General features: G+C 41.6%; 1 protein-coding gene and 1 long non-coding RNA gene across 2 annotated transcripts; one reads left to right on the top strand and one right to left on the bottom strand.

Annotated features, from left to right (window-relative positions):
* LOC102177307 lies at positions 809 to 4,198 on the bottom strand. The gene is made up of 3 exons (XR_309988.3): positions 4,144 to 4,198; positions 2,163 to 2,341; positions 809 to 1,060 (listed from the first exon to the last, which is right to left on the bottom strand). It is a non-coding gene; the product is annotated as an uncharacterized LOC102177307 (long non-coding RNA).
* BTG1 (BTG anti-proliferation factor 1) lies at positions 18,128 to 19,663 on the top strand. Its single transcript, NM_001285677.2, is given in 2 exon segments — positions 18,128 to 18,275; positions 19,225 to 19,663. Coding segments are annotated over 2 exon segments (516 nt in total). The 3' UTR covers positions 19,593 to 19,663.

The raw sequence follows: 22,673 nt of genomic DNA, 5'->3' as shown, positions 1-22,673 counted from the left end.
CGATCCCTGGTTTGGGAAAATCCCCTGAAGAAGGGAAAGGCTACCCACTCCAGTATTCTGGCCTGGAGAATTCCATGTACTGTATAGTCCATGGGGTCGCAGAGTCGGACACAACTGAGTGACTTTCACTTTCTTTGTAGATGCTTATCTTCCAGCCTTAAGAAAAATTTCCCACCCATCTCTACTCTTGTGGATCTATCTGCACATTTTAAAACTTTTCTTCTACTGGTTTTTATTTCAGTGATGTAGTCCAAGTGGATTCTATTTTGTATATAATATAGCAGTCTAACTTGCAACCGGAAACCCATTATTCAGGACTATATAAAATAAATCAATCTCCACCTTTCCGCAGTGTTTGGTGTTAACCTTAGACTTTTTCCTATGCACATATAATCCTTTGATATGTGTATGTGTGTATGTTTACATGTACACACATACATACACAAATATACACGCTTACCATGATGGTTTTATTCTTCAGTTTGCTTTCTTTGCTTAAAATGCTGAGAAGGAACTCCAGTGTAGGGCTCCACCTCATTCTTTTAAAAGCATGCTGTCTTAAGAATTGACAAAGCTGACTCATTAAGCCATAGCCAATTAACTCTTCCCAGATGAAGAAGTCCCCACGGTAACATTTTCAGCTGCCCCAGCTTTCTAGGTCCTGCTTTGAATTGCTGTCGTTAAGTCTCAAAGTTGTGTTCAACTCTTTTGAAACCCCATGGACCAGGTTCCTCTGTCCATGGGATTTCCCAGGTGAGAATACTGGAGCGGGTTGCAATTTCCTTCTCCAGGGGATCGTCCCGACCCAGAGATCAAACCTACATCTCTTGCATTGCAGGCGGATTCTTTACCACTGAGCCAACAGGGATGCCTGCTCTGTGTTGTGAGCCCAAATCTCTACAGGGTTCTTTACTCAATTCCCCAAGGAGGGAATCACAGTACCTGCCCCCTACAAAAAAGGACAGCCTTCTACTGGGTCACCTTCCATCAGTCAGTTCCACAGTCTCTCAACACTCTGTGCGTGGCGGCTTTCTTAATGAGTTGCAGATCTGACTTCTCCCTGCATGAAAAAGGAGAATTTAAAGCACCACTATTCTACTGCTGACCTTTTTTGGTGCTTTTTAATCTATGGGAGGTTTGGGGGTAGATATAGTTAAAAATAACTGAAGACTCCTGCAATATTTATTGATCTCTCATCAATCTTTGATTCCATAGACAGGTACCACTTAGCCAAGCCATATGATTTTGATATTGATTCAAGGTTTTTAATCTTCCCTCAGAGCTTTTACTGCCACAGAATTGCAAGCAGGGTTCATTCATTCCTCAAATATGTATTGATGCCACTGTTTACCAAGCCCTGTGTTAAGTATTGTGTATATACTGGTGAGCAGAATCATCACAATGCTGGGTAGTTATGGATTGCTTTGAACAAATTCTAATCCCAAATGTGATTAAAAACATACTTTGTCCTCAACTCTCCTTTGAAGTATCTATTTAAATATTTGATGCAGATTTAGCCTCCCTTATGTCTTCCTGCCACAAGAAACAACAAGCTCAGCATCTTTTCCTGTTGAAAAGAGAAGGTATTTAATGCTGTAGGCACCACCACTACGGCACTTTCCAAATGATTTTTGTCTGCATAGTTTAGTGTCTTTTTAACAGAACTAATACTGTTGATATGGGTTAAAGATCATTTGGTGTTCAAAAAATATTTATTGAGTCCTTATTATATGTTAGACACACTATTCTAGGATCTAGACCCAGAGGCTGTTTTTCTTTTTTTTTTCTGCCATGGACTCCTTTAGCTTAAATATATGAACTCCTTCTCAGAACAATATTTTTATAAATTCATAAGTTAAAATACATTCTGCTGCAAAGAAAACCAATTGTTTAACAATGTTAACTCGTTTATTTAAGCCCTGATATTGTCTTTGAATTTAAAAAAAACTATTAATTTTAATGGGAAATTTTACTATGTATTACATCTTACATCTTAACCTAAGACATTCAAATAATGTTCAAAGATTTAAATATATATGGGATATTTATACAGATATATATCCTATATAACCAGACATACAAATGTAAAACTTTGTATAAGCAATAACAACAAATTTGAAAGTAAGCTAACAAATAATCCAATGAAGGCTAATTGTACTCACCCAAAGAAGGAGTGAAGACTGGATAATGGATGATGTACGTACAGGGAAAGATGAGGGCGTTTGACATTAGAAATCTCATTATTCTTTGCCCATTATTTTCTTCATAGACTTTTCAATCTTCTGGAGGTTCATTGTTACTGAGGTCAAATTTTGCTTAAAATAAGCTTGACATTTTATCTCTACAGCAAAAATAAAAGCAAAACACAACAGACCAAAGGGTTGTCAGAAATGAAGTTGCTATGTCTTCATCTCTAGCTTGGTTGTTGTCGTTCCATTGCTAAGTCGTGTCCAACTCTGCGACCCCATGGACTGCAGCACGCCAGGCTCCTATGACCTCTACTATCTCCTGGAGTTTGCTCAAGTTCATGTCCATTCACAGGCAAAGCAAACATGTTTGTGTTCATCAGAACAGGGCAATTTGTTCTGATATCAATTTGTTTCCCAAGATATTCTGACTACAAAAACCTCTTTTGAGTGACTTGATGCGTGTGTCTTTGCCTGCAATCATAATATTGACACAGTTTCTCATACTGTATATATTTCGTGCGTTTTGGGTAAAATTTTCTTTATATTGGGCATAAAACGAAGTTTGCCAAAAGACTTTTTTTACGAATTATATTGCTGAAAAGTCGTTAACTGAACATTCATTTGGTGAAATACATCTTTTATTAGCCATTAGCATATGATACTATAGACAAAACTTGAGGGTCCATGGATTCAGCTACGGGTTAAAAAGAAAAACTGAACAAAACAGACACAAATACTTGCCTCTAAGGAACTCATATTCCTCACAATCTACACAGATGATAATTCTGTTCACAAGGTCAATCTGTTCAGCTCATAGGAGGTGCAATTTGTTTGTTCCTGTTCTATAGTCCCAAGTCCCAACACGGTCCTCCTCAAAATCAAAGTCCCAAGGAAGTACAATTATTCTGTTAAAGGTTTGTTTACTTAGATGTTTACCATAGCCTCCAGAATCTTCCATCCAGATCATGTCTTTGATGCTACTTGATCTAGGTTAAGGATAGGCAAAGTATTGCCCCAGGGCTAAACCCATTACCTCCTGTGTTTTCAAACAAAATTTCAAGGGATCACAGCCAAGCTCATATAGCTGATGGCTACCTCTACACTATACTAGCAAAGAGTTGAATACATGTGACAAAGATCCTCTAGCCCACAAAGTCAAAATGTATATTCTGACTATTTCAACAAGTTTGCCCATCTGACCTGAATTTCTAGAGTTGCAAGTGTTATTGAATATTTGAGCAGATCTAAAGAAGCTTCTTTAAAGACGCTTCTAAAGAAGCGTCTGTGTACAGTGCAGGAGACCTGGGTTTGATTCCTGGGTTGGGAAGATCCCCTGGAGAAGGAAATGGCAACCCACTCCAGTATTCTTGCCTGGAAAATTCCATGGACAGAGTAAGCTACAATCCATGGGGTCGCAAAAGAGTCAGACATGACTGAGCAACTTCACTCACTCATTAAAGAAGCTTCTTAAGAGAAGCGGCCTTGGTTACAGATTTTCCTATAGCTCTCTTACAAAGCAAATAAGAAATAAAACCTCAAGAATGAATTGTCACTTTCTAATTTTCTAATACCAGACTTCTCATTGCTCTGGTGTTTAATGGGTATAATAATACACTTAGAACTCTTGGGTGATTTCTTCCTTATTCTTTGGATAAGATTAACATCTTAAATGCACCTTAAATGCAAATTACAAGGTGCCTCCGGTTCTAGCCTCACATACTTTGGTCTGTTTCTTCTCACTCCCCGTTAGGACCACATGATTCTGCTTTGGGCAAACCTGTGTCCTCTTTGTAAATTTGTTTCCTTAGTCCAGAGAGCAATTTTCACCCCCCAGGTCTTATATGGGTTAATCCCTACTCATTTTCAGATTTCTGACTTCTTGTTGCTGTGGGAAAGATTTTTTTGATTGTTTTTTTTCTGTCCCGTCTCTCTAAAAGTTAGACTTTCAGAGCACCTGTATGGCTCAGCAGTAATAAATCCATCTGCAATGCAAGAGGTGCAGTTTTGATCCCTGGGTTGGGAAGATCCTCTGGAGAAGGAAATGGCAAGCCATTCCAGTATTCTTGCCTGGAGAATCCCATGGACAGAGTTGCCTGTGGTGGTCACAAAAAGAGTTGGACAGGACTTAGTGCCTAAAAACAACAAATTTCTCTTTTACAGTAATTTTAAGAGTATGCTATAAAAATGTCACACTTACACTATTTAATTTCTGTCTTCCTATCAGATTCCATATGTGCGGGACCAGTCTGTTCTGTTTATGGCTAGATCTTCCATGCTTAGCTAGTACCTTCAATGCTTAATCAAATCTGTGAAATGAACTTATGACCACCACAGGACACTCATACATCAGATATTAACAGTGAACTTATTCTCAGCTCTTGATAGGAGGGTTAAAGTAAGAATGTACCACCTAAATGTTTTCCTGAATTTCTTATAAAATTATGTAAAATTGTTCCATATTGTAAATTGATAAATGTATCAGAATTTAATGCTAATATAGTTTGGAGGGAATAGTGTCTTTTAAGTTAGCAAAAGAAAAATAGTCTGTTGTGTTTCTCTTTCTCCTGGACACCAAGAAGTTCAAAAGTAAATGTATTTCTTATTTACAAGAATGTTCTCCAAACCCAGATTCCTGGTAAAAATTCTTTCTTCTTTCTTTACATGTTGTGTTAGGCTTTTATTCACTTAAAAAAATCTGTTAGATATTTGCTTCATGTCAAGTTGCCTCATTTTGAGTAATTATAACTTGATCCTGTTTAAGACTCATAACTTTTCTCATTAGAGCAAGTCCAGATCTGAAAAAATGCTAAGAATAAAAGCTACAACTGGTGGTTCTGAGTGTCCTGAATTAAATTATATGACTGCCTTCAATGTGGGAAAGAGGGATTGGGGAGGGATGGTGTCCTTGAAGTCACTTTTTTTTTTTTTTTTTTTTTAAAGCAGCAAACTAAACTGGAGTCAGTTATCCACTCCTCATGGAATGCAAACAACTTATAAGTATTGATTAGTACCCTGCGGAAGCAATTCAGTAAAAACTCAGAGCTTCTTGAGCCGTTAAGTGTGGGACATAGCCTTGCCTCTGTGTATCTAGTTTGAAACTAGGACCTGCTGGGTCACTTCTTGCTTCTATGATAGGCTGGTTTTCAAATTACTTCTCTTGCCTCCTTAAATAGAGCCAAGGGGTGGGGGTGGATGGGAGAGGAGGTGACTTGAAAGAGCTCATCCCTTTAGGAGGTGGGGGAACTTAATCACAAGTCTGCACTTGCTTCAGATGATTAAACAATGAGTGTTTATGAAATCAAGAAAAATATTTTCCCCCCCGAGTTTTCTTTTCAAAGAGTTCTCTGTGCGCTCTGGCTAATTTAAAAAGAGCCCCATAGGGTGCTTATTTTTTTTACACATATATTGCCAGAGTAGTTCCTGTTTTGGTTTAAATGTGTTCCTTCTTTTTAGTCAGATGAAAGAGAACTTTCTTTAAAAAGAACTTGTCTGCTGATCCTGTTTGTTAGAATAAGCTTAAATAAAGCTTCTGTTAAGAGTTTAACTGTTGAGCTAAGTCCTCTCAGCTAAATTATCTGAAAATTTTCATTCTTAGTTGGGTTATGTAACTGGAGTGCCCTTATTATCCTCTTTCCGACCTGCAATGTCTGCCTCCCCTGAGGACTCCTCTGAGGTAAATATCTTGAGGAAAGGGCTTTTTCTCTCAATTCATTTGGCTTATTCTGCGTGGAGTGTGATGTTGCGGTGTGGGTGTGGGGAATATGCCAGGCACCTTAAATGAATAAGTCATTAATTCTGGAGCAGGCAATGACCTAAGAGAGGAGTGGCTCATCTACCCATGAAAAAATGACATCTCGAAGGCTTTAGAGGTGGCAGACAAATGTCTAAAGGGGAGGTGAGTTCAATTCAGTCGCTCAGTCGTGTCCGACTCCTTGCGACCCCATGAATCGCAGCATGCCAGGCCTCCCTGTCCATCACCATCTCCCGGAGTTCACTCAGACTCATGTCCATCGAGTCCGTGATGCCACCCAGCCATCTCATCCTGTCGTCCCCTTCTCCTCCTGCCCCCAATCCCTCCCAGTATCAGAGTCTTTTCCGATGAGTCAACTCTTCGCATGAGGTGGCCGAAGTACTGGAGTTTCAGCTTTAGCATCATTCCCTCCAAAGAAATCCCAGGGTTGATCTCCTTGCAGTCCAAGGGACCCTCAAGAGTCTTCTCCAACACCACAGTTCAAACGGATCAATTCTTCGGCGCTCAGCTTTCTTCACAGTCCAACTCTCACATCCATACATGACCACAGGAAAAACCATAGCCTTGACTAGGCGGACCTTAGTCGGCAAAGTAATGTCTCTGCTTTTGAATATACTATCTAGGTTGGTCATAACTTTTTTTCCAAGGAGTAAGCGTCTTTTAATTTCACGGCTGCAGTCACCATCTGCAGTGATTTTGGAGCCCCCCAAAATAAAGTCTGACACTGTTTCCACTGTTTCCCCATCTATTTCCCATGAAGTGATGGGACCAGATGCCATGATCTTCATTTTTTGAATGTGAAGCTTTAAGACAACTTTTTCACTCTCCTCTTTCACTTTCATCAAGAGGCTTTTTAGTTCCTCTTCACTTTCTGCCATAAGGGTCATGTCATCTGCATATCTGAGGTTCTTGATATTTCTCCCGGCGATCTTGATTCCAGCTTGTGTTTCTTCCAGTCCAGAGTTTCTCCCGATGTACGATGTACTCTGCATAGAAGTTAAATAAGCAGGGTGACAATAGACAGCCTTGACGTCCTTCATTTCCTATTTGGAACCAGTCTGTTGTTCCATGTCCAGTTCTAACTGGTGCTTCCTGACCTGCATACAGATTTCTCAAGAGGCAGGTCAGGTGGTCTGGTATTCCCATCTCTTTCAGATTTTTCCAGTTGATTGTGATCCACACAGTCAAAGGCTTTGGCATAGTCAATAAAGCAGAAATCGATGTTTTCCTGGAACTCTCTTGCTTTTTCGATGATCCAGCGGATGTTGGCAATTTAATCTCTGGTTCCTCTGCCTTTTCTAAAACCAGCTGGAACATCAGGGAGTTCACATATTGCTGAAGCCTGGCTTGGAGAATTTTGAGCATTACTTTACTAGCATGTGAGATGAGTGCAATTGTGCGATAGTTTGAGCATTCTTTGGCATTGCCTTTGGAAGGGCCATGGAAAGGGGATGTAGAACCTCCCCCACCCCCCACCGCCACTGGCCCCCATCAGCCTAGCAGGCAGCTATAACAATGTAGCATATAATGTAGCATTTCAGTCAAGAGGAAATTCTGGTATGATACAACAGGAAAAATAATTAAGCAAGCAAACAGAGAAACAACATGCTGAATGTGGATCAAACTAAAGACTTTATGCCAAGTGGAAGAAGTCTGATACAAGTCTGAGACAGAGGGCAAGAGGACAGGGCACATCCATTAAAAGAAAGACATAGCTGTTAAGGACGCAACATAAACTGGTTAGAACCTACTAGGTACAAGATGGCAGAAGATTCGACTTCCTGTGGACCTTGAGCCTCATTATATGTGCATTGCAATATACCAGCATGCTGAATGACACACCCACAGGCACCATGACAGTTCCAAGGCCAACCATAAAAAGCCAAAAAGTGGCCAAATTCTTTGAAATCACTGCTCCTTGTTCAAAATAGTTGGGATAATCCTGCCATTTGTTAGCCTATGAAATTACCCAGCCCATAAAAATTAACCACCCCATATTTGGTGGCCACTGTTGCCTTCTGAAACTCCAATACGTTGGCCACCTGATGCAAAGAACTGACTCATTGAAAAAGACCCTGATGCTGGGGAAGATTGAAGGCAAGAGGAGAAGGGGATGACAGAGGATGAGATGGTTGGCTGCCATCATCGACTTGATGGACATGAGTTTGAGCAAGCTTTGGGAGTTGGTGATAGACAGGGAAGCCTGGAGTGCTGCAGTCCGTGGGGTCGCAGAGTCAGACATGACTGAGTGAATGAATGACTGACTGACTTGCCTTCTGAGGAGCCTCCCAGGTGGTGCTAGTGCTAAAGAACCCGCCTGTCAATGCAGGAGATGTAAGAGACGCGGTTTTGATCCCTGGGTCGGGAAGATGCCCTGGAGAAGGAAATGGCAACCCACTCCAGTATTCTTGTCTGGAGAATCCCATGGAGAGAGGAGGCTGGTGGGCTATAGTCCATGGGATCGCAAAGAGTTGGACACAACTGAATGACTAAGCACTTGCCTTCTGCGATGGACCACATTCTGCCTATGGAATGTGTATCTCTCTAAGTAAATCCTTATGGTTTCCTTTTGAATTCTTTCCTGAGGGAAGCCAAGGAACCTCACTTGGTGGCCTGTCCCAGGGCCTCGCCTGAGAACTGGGACATGACCATCCTCTCTGTGTTCTATTTTCCCACAACAAGGCCATGGATTCTATGATTTCCATACATAAAACGTCCAGAATGAGCAAATCTATAGACAGAAAGTAGGTTATTGGTTTCCTAGGACTGGGAGTGCTGGGGTTAAGATTGAGATTTTGTTGAGGGAGATGAAAATGTTCTGAAACTGATTATCGTGATGGTTGTACAAGTTGATAAGTTATCTCAAAATTATTGAAAGGTACACTTGAAATGGATGAATTTTATTTTATATAAAATATATCTCAATAAAGCTCTTTTTCAGAATGGTGAGATCATCCATTCAAGGGGGACTAAGGATAGAATTTTCAAGGATAAAGATAAAAGTGCTCATTTTAACTCTCACAGCTCCTACCATCTAAAGATTGTACAGAGAAGTTTGTTTCTACAGGGAGATCCATTCTTGAGTGCTGTATCTCTTACTACAGTTTCAGTGTGTGAAATCTACTTGTGCAATAAAGAGTAAGGTCAGACATTAAAAACAACAGGGAGACAGACCATTTCTTGAGTTTGATGGCGGTCATCACAAACTTCAAATCAGTTTTCAGAAGATGAGAATGTTTCCTATATTTTGTTGAAAATGATGGAAAGATTTAGAGACTTCTATTAAAACAATGCAAATATAGAATGTTTTCAGCACATGCAGTAATGCTAATGATGGACCCTTTGCTTTCGCATTTGACTACATCAAACTGTATTATAAATATTATCTAGGCTGAAGATTGGTTTTGCTTCATTTATAAGAATTTACTAGCCAAGTGGATAAGAACATAAGATAATAGGAAGTTTCTTACTTTATTCCCTTTAGAAAATATAATGCAATTTGACATGCTAATCACAGCCTGCCCATTCCATTTTTTTTCTTTAGAGGATTTCTCTATAGCTAGACTATAGTCTTTTTCAGGAATTTGTATCTAATTTGCTATGCCTTAGAGATGAATACATCCTAAATGCATTTTCCAATGGGATTTCAACCCTTGAATTCCTGCTAAAGTATATCCAAATGCATGATGATGGTTTTCACAATCACGTTGGATATCTACATATATATAGGGCTTCATATTTATTTATCACACTTACTTTTGCAACTTGGATGCTCCTGTTTTAGCTGGGCATTTCGTTTGAAAGGGATGAGGCGACATTACTTAATGCATGTAAACCTTTTTGGCCCTATCAAGTGGCATGTAGGGTCTGCACGTGGGCCAGGCCAGGGGTCAAACCCATACTCCCTGCAGTGGAAGCCTGGAGTCTTAACTACTGGACCTCCAGGGAAGTCCCTACTTATTTTAAATTCAAGTTCCTTAAAAAGGACAAGTTGCTGCTTTTCCTAAAAGTGAAAATAAAGGCATGCACTATACCAACATTTGATTAGATGGTTATCTTATCAAGCTTCCTGAGTATTAGCTTCTCTTTTGAGAGTAACATAGGGACATCACTGTATACTCTCACTTGCCTATTGTTTCAGAAGCTGAGAAAAATGCATTTTACCCAGACTGCAGAACCTCAGAAAAGCAAATAACCACTCACTTAGAACATATTTGATACTGAAAAGGCAGCTTTTACATATTATAGTATGCTACTTTTTTTAAGAGATAAGATTTCTATTTGAGGCAGTATATGCCTGGCTATGAAGTTTGTTTGCTGGTTTTATTTACTTATCTTTAGTGAGAAGAGAGATTTTATTTATTTACTTAGTTTTGGGCTGACCTGGGTCTCCATTGTTGCATGTGGGATTTCTCTAGCTGCAGTGATGGGAGGCTACTTTGTGTTGCAGTGCGCAGGCGTCTCATTGCTGTGGGGCACAGGTTCTAGGCATACAGGCTTCAGCAGTTGTGATGGCGCAGGGGCTCAGTTGCTCCAAGGCATGTGGAATCTTCCTGGACCAGGGATCAAATCCCTGTCCCTTGCATTGGCAGATGGATTCTACATTCACTGTGCCATGGGGGAAGTAAGTCCCATTTGCTGAATTTAAATTGTAGAAATGTTGCCATTACTTTTTAAAGCAGTTGTCCTGGAACATTAGTGCTAAACTGTTGAACCCCACCCTTCGAGTTTCTCTATTAGTAGGTCTAGAGCCAAAAGTTTGCATTTCTATCAGTTTCCTGGGGTGATGTTGAGATGGCTAGCCTGGGTTCACACTTTGAAACCTGGCTGCCCTATGGGTTTGGCAGGAAAGGGAGGTCCGTGTCTTCCATATTCAGAAAGTTATAACTACTCTAGTTAGGCCAGGGCCATAACTTATAAGAACTTTGTATGATTCCTTAAGGCTTTCAATTTTCCAAAGTTGATTCTTATCATCTGTCTCTTTCCTCACACTGTTAAACCGTAAAACTGAAGAAGACTGTTGGTGCTGAGAAGATGCAGATAAACATCCAATAAGCCTGAACAGTGGGGGATTGCCCCAGGAGACAGAGTAGATGGTGGCAGCTTTAAAAAGAAAAAAAGTAAGTAAAATCATAGCGTCTGCTAAAAGGAAGAATGAGAAGGAGAAGCATGTTACACCCTCAGTCATGTCTGACTCTTTGCAACTCTACTGAGTGTAGCCCACCAGGCTCCTTTGTCCATGGGATTTTCCAGGCCAGATTACTGGAGTGGGTTGCCATGCCCTCCTCCAGGGGATCTTCCCCATCCAGGGATGGAACCTCTGTCTCTTGTATCTCCTGCATTGCAAGAGGATTCTTTACCACTGAGCCACCAGGGAAGCTGGCAAGAAAGAGATAGACACAAAAGCAACCCTTCTTGCTGCTCTCCAGCTCTTTCACTGACACCCTCAAAGCTCACTGGACTCCACTTAATTGTTGGAGAAGGACTGTGGGGCCGACCCACTTCCTAGCTCCTTCTGCCAATTTAAGTCAAAGGAGAAGCAAGATGCTAAATAGTCTAAAATAGAAGGTATTTTTTTTTTTCTGCTTTCTCTTATCTGCCCCTAGGGATAGTTTTCATTCCAGTGAACTTATTTTATTTGGCAGATTAATGTTTTAATATGTCCTTTGATTCATTTTTCAGTGAGCCTTTTAAGAAATATAGCTGTATTTTCCAGGATATGTCAGCCATGAGAACGCTTCTAAGCTGCCTTGATTTTTTTTTTTTTCCTTTCTACCATCTCTACTAATTTCCAAAATGTTTTATACCTTTATAAGATTTTATTTCTCATGATCCCTTTAGAAAAGGTAGTATCAGGAATTCACCTCCAAGTTTTATAGTGTAGACTTGAGGGTTTAAATCTGGTTGTAAGACCTCGAGTAAATTACTTATTTTCTTTAAGATTGAAACCTCACATGTTAAATGCAGACAATTATACTTACCTGGTGGTGTTTCTGGGAGAATTAAATGGGATGCCTCTAAAATACTTAGTACACGGGAATTCTCTGGTGGTACACTGGTTAGGACAATATGGTCTTACTGCTGAGGGCCCAGGTTCATTCCCTGGTTGGGGAATTAAAACCCCACAAGTGGAGTGGCATGGCCAAAAATAAATAGATACATAAATAAATGAAAAGTAAAAATAAAATGGGCTTCCCAGGTGGTGCTAATGGTAAAGAACCTGCCTGCCAATGCAAGAGACATAAGAGATGCAGGTTCGATCCCTGGGCGGGGAAGAGCCCCTGGAGAGGGCATGGCAACCCACTCTAGCATTCTTGCCTGTAAAATCCTATGGACAGAGGAGCTCGGCAGGCTTCAGTCCATAGGGTCACAAATAGTCAGACATGACTGAACTGACTTTGCAAATGCAAAAAAATAAAATAAAATACTTACAGTGTCTGGTTCACCTTCAATGATGTTAATTTGTATGATCATTGTTACTACTACTCAGAAGCAACTCTTTAATCCTTTTTCCCAATTGCTTTAACAAGAACAGTTTTGCCCCAAATCTATACTTGTCACTGTCTGATTTCTAGTTCTCTTATGTTTCTTGATCTAAACCTAGTACAAGGGTCTTAGTTTGTGCCCTTGATTTCATATCTAAGCAAAGCAAAACAGGTTGGCAGGTGGGGAGGCTCCTAAAAGTGGTCTGCTTCCCATGGATAATCAAGAAAAGAATAAACAAAAGGCATTAAGTCTCTAGCTGAAGAGATGAAAGCTAAATTATTTAAAGATTTAAATAAGAATTAGAGACAAAAATAGAAGTCACTTCAAATGACCCCAATTTAATTCATCATCCATAGGACTCCAAAAAATAAATCTGGTAATTTCACTTCCCTGCCCAGAACACTCAACTCTCCCCCTCACTGCCAGGTAACTATGGCCCTATTTACTCACCAGTTTTTTCAGCAATATTTATCTTCCTCATAGTGGTTTAAGTCTTTTAAAATACTTCCAGATCAGGTCCCCTCTTTTTCTTCCTTCCAGAGACCTATCTATGGGCCAACTTCACTGATCAGAGAGATCACTCACTTTGGGCAGTAGCTTCCTTATCTCCTTCTGCCCCCATACACACCCCAAAATAAATACCCTGTCTCTATTTGCTATTAACACTCTGTAAAGAACTCTCCCGCTTGAACCAGCTGTGAGTTTTCTAAAGCTAGCACCAAGGACATCTAGGACTCTGGAAGTAAATTCACAACAGAGAACACAATAGATAATAACTTTAGTGAATGCCTTCAGCAACAAGGAGGCTCATCCAGCTCAGCAAGGGAGTCTCTGGGCCTAAAGGTGCCTTTGGGGAGGGAGGGGCCAGATAAGGAGTAAAACCTTTGCAATAATGCAGGAAGCCAGGATCACAGGGATGAAGTGGAAGCCTGGAGTTTAGGAAGGACTCCTTGTGAACAACTTCAGGATAGAAGGGCAATGTGAGAGTGGCAAATGACACCCCTGTGTAATCTGATATATAAAAATACTAAAATGTGTCTGCATAACACGTGGAGAAATAAGATAAGCCTTAAATGGGAGCGATGTGGAGACTTCCACAGTATTTCTTAAGCAGCATATCCAAGTGACTTTGGTCTCCATTTCATTTGCTTTGGAAATGCAGCCTATCCTAAAACAACATTTATCTAAAACACTATGGAGTAATCTAACACTCACGGGAGCCAGAAAGACAGTGCCACAGAGGTGAGTTACTTATCTTCTCAAATATTGACTGTCCGATTTTAAGCAAGACAGCTTGCTCTGTGTGATCTGTCAGCTGACAAACTGCAAGTCACGTTGTTTTTTGTTACTGTTTTTTTTTTGTCGATTTTGTGTGTGTGTGTGTGTGTGTTTGCAAGTCATGGTTTTGATGGACTCATTTGTATTTAACATCAGTCAACAGCATTTACTATGTGTTTGTGTGTTTCTTAGGCATTCACAATAGTGAATGACGGAAGATGCTTGCCCTGTGAGAATTTACAGACCAGAAAGGAAAAGGGATTAGTAAACATAGTAAATCTAGTATGTCTGATCAGTACCAGGGTGAGGGCAAGGGGAAGCAGAATACTGTAGACACTTACACAAGTCCAGAGAGTCAGGGAAGTCTTCTTGGACGATAAGCAGATATTAGCCAGGAAAAAAAAAAGGGGGGGGGGAGGGGGTATTCCAGGCAGTGGGAATAGCATATCCAATGAATAGCATAAAAAATTAATTTAGTTCTCTCTTATTCATAGATTAATAGTTTTGATGAGTTCCCAAACGCTGAAATGCAAAAAGTGACATTTAGTGACTTAAAACTTATTCACTTAAGAAGACCATGCTTTATTTTCTGATATGGATACCTTTCTTACTTTGGGGGTGTTAAAACATCATCTTTACCCCAAAATGATAGTGACAGCAGATGATAATGTAATTCTTTAAATAACATCTTTGGCAAAATAAGATTTTCAAACTTGTGTTGATTCCTAAATTTTACTAGTCTATGAAATAGAGAAAGAAGTTCATTCCCTCACCCTATATAAAATTTTCTTTTTTTTAATCTCTCCCTTTTTTGGTTAACACAATTACTCAAAAAGTCTACAGGGAGCTGTGATTTGTTAGTTCAGAGCAAACTGTTCAGGTAACAATTGAACTAAGGGACGGGAATATAATCCAGCCCTTTGAGGATTCTAGTTGCCTGATAGTTTCCTCTATAGAAAGTACCTTCTGAATTCTTAAGGACTCCAAAGACCTGACGTTTGTCACTTGCAGATTTATTTTGAAACCCAGGTTTTTGGATTGTTTTGACTTATCCCTTAAGGTGTTTTTTTTTTTTTTTAATACTGCTTTGAAAATTTTATAGGTTTTAGAAATTAATTTGATAATTATATATATTATCACAGGCAATTTAATATACCTATCTATCTGTCTAAGAACTTTCCTGGTGGCTCAGACAGTGAAGAATCTGTCTGCAATGTGGGAGACCCAGGTTCGACCTTGGGTGGGGAAGAGCTCCTGGAGAAGGGAAAGGCAATCCTCTCCAGTATTCTTGCCTAGAGAATTACATGGATAGAAGCTACAGACCATGGGGTCGCAAAGAGTCAGATGCGCCTGAGTGACATTTTCAGAAGGCAGGAGGAGAAAGAACAGTTCTCACTCCTTGCCCCACTCTGTCTGTTTTCTGTCTATATATGTGGCTTCCCTGCTGACTCAGATAGTAAAGAATCCACCTGCCAAGTGGGAGACCTGGGTTTGATCCCTGGGTTGGGAGGATCCCCTGAAGGAGGACATGGCAACCCACTCCAGTATTCTTGCCTGGGAAATCCCAAGGACTGAACAGCCTGCCAGTCCATGGGGTCAAAAACAGACAGACCCGACTGAGCGACTAAACAAGTTATTCCACTTAGTCCTCATAACAACCTTTCCATTTTTTGGAGATTACGATGCAGAGAAGTAAATAACTTGCCTAAAGACACAGAATGAAGAGTTGGGTTTGTAAGCAGTTGGGAGTACCCTGTAGTTTAGCATATTAACAAGATGAGAAAGTGCCTTTACAAATTCAAAATGTCAAGAAATACCTCCTAGTTTCTTGGATGAGAACAGCCTTACCAAACTTCTGGAAAAATATTATTAAACATATATATGTCCCAATTTGAAAACCATTAGCTATTAACATTGTCTACTATCCAAAGCTTGCATTTAGGACCAATATTTACCTCCTTTTTTTCCCTCCTGAGTACTCCCTAGATCACCCTAGTGTAAAAGAGTAATTTCTTAAATCCATTTATCTCTTAAAGGAATGATTTAAAGTGGGAAACACACACATACAATAGAAAACAGTGGGAGGAAAACCCCTTCTAGAATATTAGTTCAACTTTCTGTTAACTCTATTCTACTGATTTTAAGAAGCATTCAGAAAGGGTCCAGCTGCTGTCTGGGAAGGCAGTTAAAAGTAGTGGCCATTTCGTAATGTATGCAAATATTAAATCATTATGTAGTACACTTGAACCTAGCATGATATTCTACCTCAAATACATTTCAATGAAAGAAAAAAAAAGTAGTGGAGAAAACATGGGCTGGGAGACAGGAATTAATTCGGATCCTAATATTTTGTTAATTTCATTATTTCTATTTTGTAGATGAGTCAGTTTAAGCTCAAAATTTTTGAAGAAGAAAAACCCACCTGATTTCTAATCTAATGCTCGAATGACTGATGGTGTATGGGAAATGAACAGAGCAGATGAGTAAGGGTGGTGGGGGTTAGAAGGATATCAGAAAATCTAGATCTAGGGCTATGGTAATTTTAAGGATTACTTGTTTCCCTATCTCCATTTTGAGTAGTGCAGGAGGTTTCACATCCCTAGGGAAGTAATTACCATGACATTTACTTTTAAGCACAGTTCTATCTGTAGAGTCCTAGAAGGAAACGAATGTATCTGTTTACCATTATTTTTGATGCACTGATGTATTTATTCAAAGAAAAAACTTTCATGTCAATGCTTTTAAATAATTCAGTTTTACTATCTTTTAAAGCATTTATTTCACATGTAACTACCTATAATTATTGTATACAAATGAAAAAATAACCTAGAAGCTATTCTTTCAAGGCCAGTTTTACATATTTCATTCAAACAACAAATATTTTTCTCCTACTGCTTTATGGTGAATTGTACTTTTCCCTTCATTTCTATACCCTTTGGCTCAGCAGTGTTTTGCAATATTGATGACCAGCTAAGTTCAGGATATTTATTTCCATCTGGTAGAGTTCAACTTCTGCCTCTTGTTTGCTTTCTCCATCTGCCCAGCTCACCATCTTTTTTTCTCCCCCCCTCCTCTTTAATGGAGTTCGGGTTAACCCTCTCGCAGGCCAATCGTTTTTAGCAGGCTCCTGCCTTCGTATTCCCGCGTCCCCTCCGGCCCCCCACCCCCACCCCCAGCCTGGCAAGTAGGACTTCAAGTAACCTTAAATGTCTGCCCTAGTACTTTCACAGCCTTCACATTTTATCGAAGGCTGAGACAGTTACTTAGTTTAGAAAAAGAAACCACCTTCGGTTTTGTGCGTAAACGGTGTAAAACGCATTATATAGTTTTTTTCTGTTTATAGATTAAACGTTACGGTTACCATACTTATCTGCAGTAACAGGCTTTCTTATCAGTTTTAAGATGGGTTCAGTAAGGACTCCATTCTTCTCTCCTTTTGACTCTTGACGCCACTGAACAGCAACCCTAACAGGCTGACTAACCCTCGAGAGCCGGTTCGCTCCGCTCTTCTCCACACTCCCCGTATCCTCAGCACTGGTACCCACACCCCGCTGCTCATCCTGCCCGTGGAGCCAGCCACGTAGACTCGGCGTCGGGGACAGGATGTAAACACCGAGTACAGTCAGCGGGCCACTGCCATGCAGGCGTATTCGTGCCGCTGGCGCGGGCGTACACAGCCTAAGCCGGGCCGCTTTTATCTGCACAGCATTAAGCCTCCTTGCAGGCTAGCCCGGGCAGAGTACTCTTGCAGAGGATGCGCTGGCGCGGTGCCTGGAGTTGCTGGAGCGGGAAGGAGGAGCTAGGGCTGGGGAGGCGGGGCTTTCACACGCGCACCCCTAGTTTCCTCCTTCCCCCGCCACTTGCTCCCCCTTCTCCCGCTGCCACTCCAGGGTTTATTTGTTTACAAGCGGATTACGTCAGCTCCTCCCTCTCTTCCTAGTCTATGGACCCGCCCCTTGGCCCCTTTTTCCCGCCCCCTCCGACTCCGAATCTGCTTGCGTCACAATGGTGCGATCTCTGGATTGGCTGGACTCGGCCGTCACGCTCCAGCTACGCCACTTCCTTTCCGTGGCTCTATAAAAAGTGCTGCACCACCCCTTTATCTCTTAGCCCGTCGGAGCTGGAAATGCAACTGTTGGGAGCTTCGGAGGCTGCGGAGCTGGAGGCGGAGGCGGCTGGGGAGGTCCGAGCGATGTGATCAGGCCGCCGTCGCTCGTCTCTTCCTCTTTCCTGCCGCCTCCTGTGTCGAAAATAACTTTTTTTACTATAAAGAAAGGAGGAAAAAAAAAGTAGCCTTACGCCGCTCACGCCCTCTCTTCCTCTCAGCCCTCTGACTTGTGAGGGAGCCCGGGGTGGCCGCTCCTCCGTCGGGGCCGCGCCGCCGAGCCCCGGCCGCCCCGGGCCGCCCCCGCCCGCCGCCCCCATGCATCCCTTCTACAGTCGGGCCGCCACCATGATAGGCGAGATCGCCGCCGCTGTGTCCTTCATCTCTAAGTTCCTCCGCACCAAGGGGCTCACGAGCGAGCGACAACTGCAGACCTTCAGTCAGAGCCTGCAGGAGCTGCTGGCAGGTGAGCGGGCCGTGGTGGCAGGAGGGCGAGGGACGCCGGGGGCGGGGGGCGACGCGGCCGCACTTGTAGGGGCCGAGCCGTCGGGGCCGCGGGAGTGTCCGCAGCGCCCCGGGCGACCGCGCTCGAGTCCGACCGCGGGATGGTGGCTGGCTCGCCGGGCGGCCGCTAACGGCGGGTCCCGGGGAGGGTTTGGGGCTTGGGTCGAGGGCGCTCCCTGTCCCCCCGCGGCTGGCCAACGGAGGGGAGAAGAAAACTGACGCACAACAAAGAAACTAAAGCCGACCGAGGCGGGAGCTGCGGTCTTCGGACGTTCCGCGGATTTGGGGGGACAAAGGACCCGCGGGCTGGGGTGGGTTCGACGCTCCCTCCCCCCACTCCGGTCCAACCGTTGCGGGCTCGGCGGTCGGGCCCGGGGGTAAAACGGCGCGGCTGCCCCGAAGCTCACTCGGGACAGACGTGCGGTCCCCCCGCGCCTCCTAACCCTGCCCATTAATCATCGGATTTGTCAGCGGCACAATTACAGCCCTGCCCAGAGCGTGGTTTAGGGTGGCTTGTTTTCCTTCCCTTCGGGGTTAACACTCCGGTGGCGCTTCTCCTCCAAAGTCATAAACCCTATTGTGTGCGGCCAGGGTGGGGTGGAGAAAGTAAACAGGTTCCCGCCTGGCCGCCGGTGCCGTCCGGCTGGCGCAGGCTGCGCGCCTGATTCCCGTTTTGGCGGCTCAGCCGGTTGGTTCCCGGAGATTGTTTTGTCCCGTGCAACTGTTGTTTCTAAAACCCTGCCCTGTTCGTTTTCCATCCGCGCACATCCGCGAATGCGTTGCGGGGCTTTTAAAAAAAAAGTTGATATTCGGCATTTTCACTTAAAGGAGCCAACAGAAGAAGGAGACTAAGGCGGGAGCCGGCAGTAACGGCGTCTAAGCATTGTTTTCTCTCTTCTTTTCTTGTGTAGAACATTATAAACATCACTGGTTCCCAGAGAAGCCCTGCAAGGGATCAGGTTACCGTTGTATTCGCATCAACCATAAAATGGATCCTCTGATTGGACAGGCAGCGCAGCGGATTGGACTGAGCAGTCAGGAGCTGTTCAGGCTTCTCCCAAGTGAACTCACGCTCTGGGTTGACCCGTACGAAGTGTCCTACAGAATTGGCGAGGATGGCTCCATCTGTGTGCTGTACGAAGCCTCACCAGCAGGAGGTAGCACCCAAAACAGCACCAACGTGCAAATGGTAGACAGCAGAATCAGCTGTAAGGAGGAACTTCTCTTGGGCAGAACAAGCCCTTCCAAAAACTACAATATGATGACTGTATCAGGTTAAGATATAGTCTATGGATGGATCATCTTATAATGGATGGATAAATTTGATTTTTGCTTTGGGTGGGCTCCCCTTGGGGATGGATTATGGAATTTAAACCATGTCACAGCTGTGAAGATCTGGCACAAGATAGTGGTAAAAAAAAATTTTTTTAAGTGACAGTGCCATAGTTTGGACAGTACCTTTCAATGATTTTAATAGCCTGTGAGTCCAAGTAAATGATCATCTTATTTGCTAGGAGTGAAGTCCTAGGATGGTTTCAGTTTCTCCCAGACATGATACCTAAATTTTTACGTCAGTCCCTTTAATGAAAATTTGTATTTCTCTGCAGTAGAACTTGCAGAGAAAATTTGCACTATTACACTTAAAAGTTGTTATCCTTTTTGGCAGCTCAATAGGAAAGCTCAACATTTTAAACATGGTAGTACTGGAAATTTTATGACAAGACTTTTACCTAGCACTTAAATATGTATAAATGTATATAAGACAAACTAGTAAGCATGACCTGGGGAAATGGTCAGACCTTGTATTGTGTTTTTGGCCTTGAAAGTAGCAAGTGACCAGAATCTGCCTTGGCAACAGGCTTAAAAAAAAAAAAAAGACCCTTAAAAAGACACTGTCTCAACTGTGGTGTTAGCACCAGCCAGCTCTCTGTACATTTGCTAGCTTGTAGTTTTCTAAGACTGAGTAAACTTCTTATTTTTAGAAAGTGGAGGTCTGGTTTGTAACTCTCCTTGTACTTAATTGGGTAAAAGTCTTTTCCACAAACCACCATCTATTTTGTGAACTTTGTTAGTCATCTTTTATTTGGTAAATTATGAACTGGTGTAAATTTGTACAGTTCATGTATATTGATTGTGGCAAAGTTGTACAGATTTCTATATTTTGGATGAGAAATTTTTCTTCTCTCTATAATAAATTGTTTCTTATCTTGGCATTTTAATCAATCTCTTGTCATGATTATAGAGGTTCAGCTAAAAGAAATACATTTCTCAAGACTTAGGTTTTGTAAGCCATGTGAATGTCAGTTGCACACTGGTCATGCTGAAAAACACTTGTTAAGGAGTAAAGATGATTTTTGTATACAAATTTAGGTGTTAGAGGGGTAACATACTTTTCTAAGAAAAGTTCTAAAGTTGAAACATTGGACACAGTCCCAGGCTAATCCAATTGCATGAAATGAGGATGAGACAAAGGTAACATCAACCAAAGAGTTACTCAAAGGATTACATTTCACTGCTTCCCTGTTGAAGTGAAGAAATAAACCTTCCGTTCTGGCCCACCTTTGAGAATGTTATTTTGCCCCATGGATTCCTTGTTCATTTAGAAAATCCTGGGGCAGGTGACCCATAGTCTTAAAGACGACTAATCACTGCAGAGATTGGTTGCTTTTTGCCTTTCGTCAGCTGCAAGATTTACATAAAAAAATCACTTAAGCTGGAATTCAACAAAAGGTATGTTTGAATTTTTATTCTCAAGTTGAAATGCTGAGTTCTTGATGCATCATTTTCAGACTTCAGATAAATACTAAGAACCTAAATGAAACAAATGAATACTTTTTGCTGGGAGTGTAGATTGCTCCACTAACCCGTATGATAAAGCTCTTTCATAATTCTTTGGCTGTAGGAAGAATAACATGGTTTTTCAGTACAAGTTGAAAATGAAAAATTTCTGAGTTCTTCCCTACGCAAGTATGTTACTAACATAGTGTCTTTTGGGTGGTATTCATGTAAACATGTTCAAACTGGAAATAACACAATCTAGGTTATTTGGAAATCGGTAGTCCGAAATAAGTTTGGAGTTTCATTTCTCCCTGTACATTCTGATTTTTGTAGAGACAAAGGAATACCCGACTAAACAAGCAGGTATTTAAAATACAAAGGATGTTTGTGTACTTTACCAGAAGCCTGTCCTTGAGAGTTTGAATTAAAACCATAACACATGGACTACCTTTGCCACTTATTAATGGTATTATTCTTCAGCCTGTTCTTCAGAATCCTATCCGCACCCCTTCTAGTTTTTCAAACGAATTTACAATAAAATAGCTGGTAGTATGGTTTTTACACAGATCTTACCCCCAGTGCTGGCTGCTACTGTTTACAGCTACATTTCATCCGGTAACTCATTTGAAGTTGGGTGTGCTTGTGTTCAGAAGCCTGTAACTGGTAAAGCTTTGCACACTGGGATATGGGGCGAAGGATGACTTTTCGGGCAGTTTAGGGGGATATATTTTAGTACCTAAAACTTCTGTCAAGCCTTTTCTCAGATGGGGAATCATACTTGAAGATACTGACATCAGACTTTTTGGTACTTTAAAGAGAGTTGATGCAAGGAGAACTTAATGAAAACAATTCAGGTGATGCCAGGCATGTAAGGAACTGGTAAAAGTTCCTCTTTAAAAGGCTTGCAGACATCACTAAGACCTAGCATCCAGCTGTTCCCTGTGACTTTAACCTTAACATTCCCTGGACAATTGTCTCCAGTTTAGTAACTATTTAATACATCTTTTTCGTTGCTTCTGAGAATGTTTTACCGAGCCATTTTGATAAAAGCATTTGAGTCTCTTGTATGCATGTGCAGGTGTGTGTCAGGCCTATACACAGACATTTGTAACAGTGTATTGTGTACTTTTTTAAAAAACTTAAATTGTGATAGAATTTAAAGGGCATTTTACACTGCTTAAGAGTTTCTTAGGGATTCTTTCTTAAAAGGATCTGCTTTTTTTCTCTTTAACTACTTTCAATATTGTTAGTTGCCACTGGCCCCAAGATTCACATTTATTGGCACTAAGTTTAGAAAAAATTACTTTGAATTTTAACAGGTAGTATTTAAATCGCTTTCTTTTTTTCAAATGTAAATAGTCTTGTTCTATAATGCAAGAATGAAGAAGGCTTAAAGTGGATTGTATGGAGAGAGTTACCCTATTTCCTGTAGGGTAATGGGGCTGTTTACTTTCCCCCTGCAATCTGGATTGACAGTCACATGTTAATCACTCTTAATTTCCAATATTCTTGTAATGATGGACTGGGTAGGCCACTAGAAAATTGCTTTCTGGTACAATTGCACAAATGATTTCTCGCACAT

This window comes from Capra hircus, chromosome 5 (genome assembly GCF_001704415.2).
Source record: "Capra hircus breed San Clemente chromosome 5, ASM170441v1, whole genome shotgun sequence".
Taxonomy (NCBI): domain Eukaryota; kingdom Metazoa; phylum Chordata; class Mammalia; order Artiodactyla; family Bovidae; genus Capra; species Capra hircus.
The sequence above is the reverse complement of the archived record's forward strand: the minus strand, read 5'-3'. Positions and strand labels throughout refer to the sequence as shown.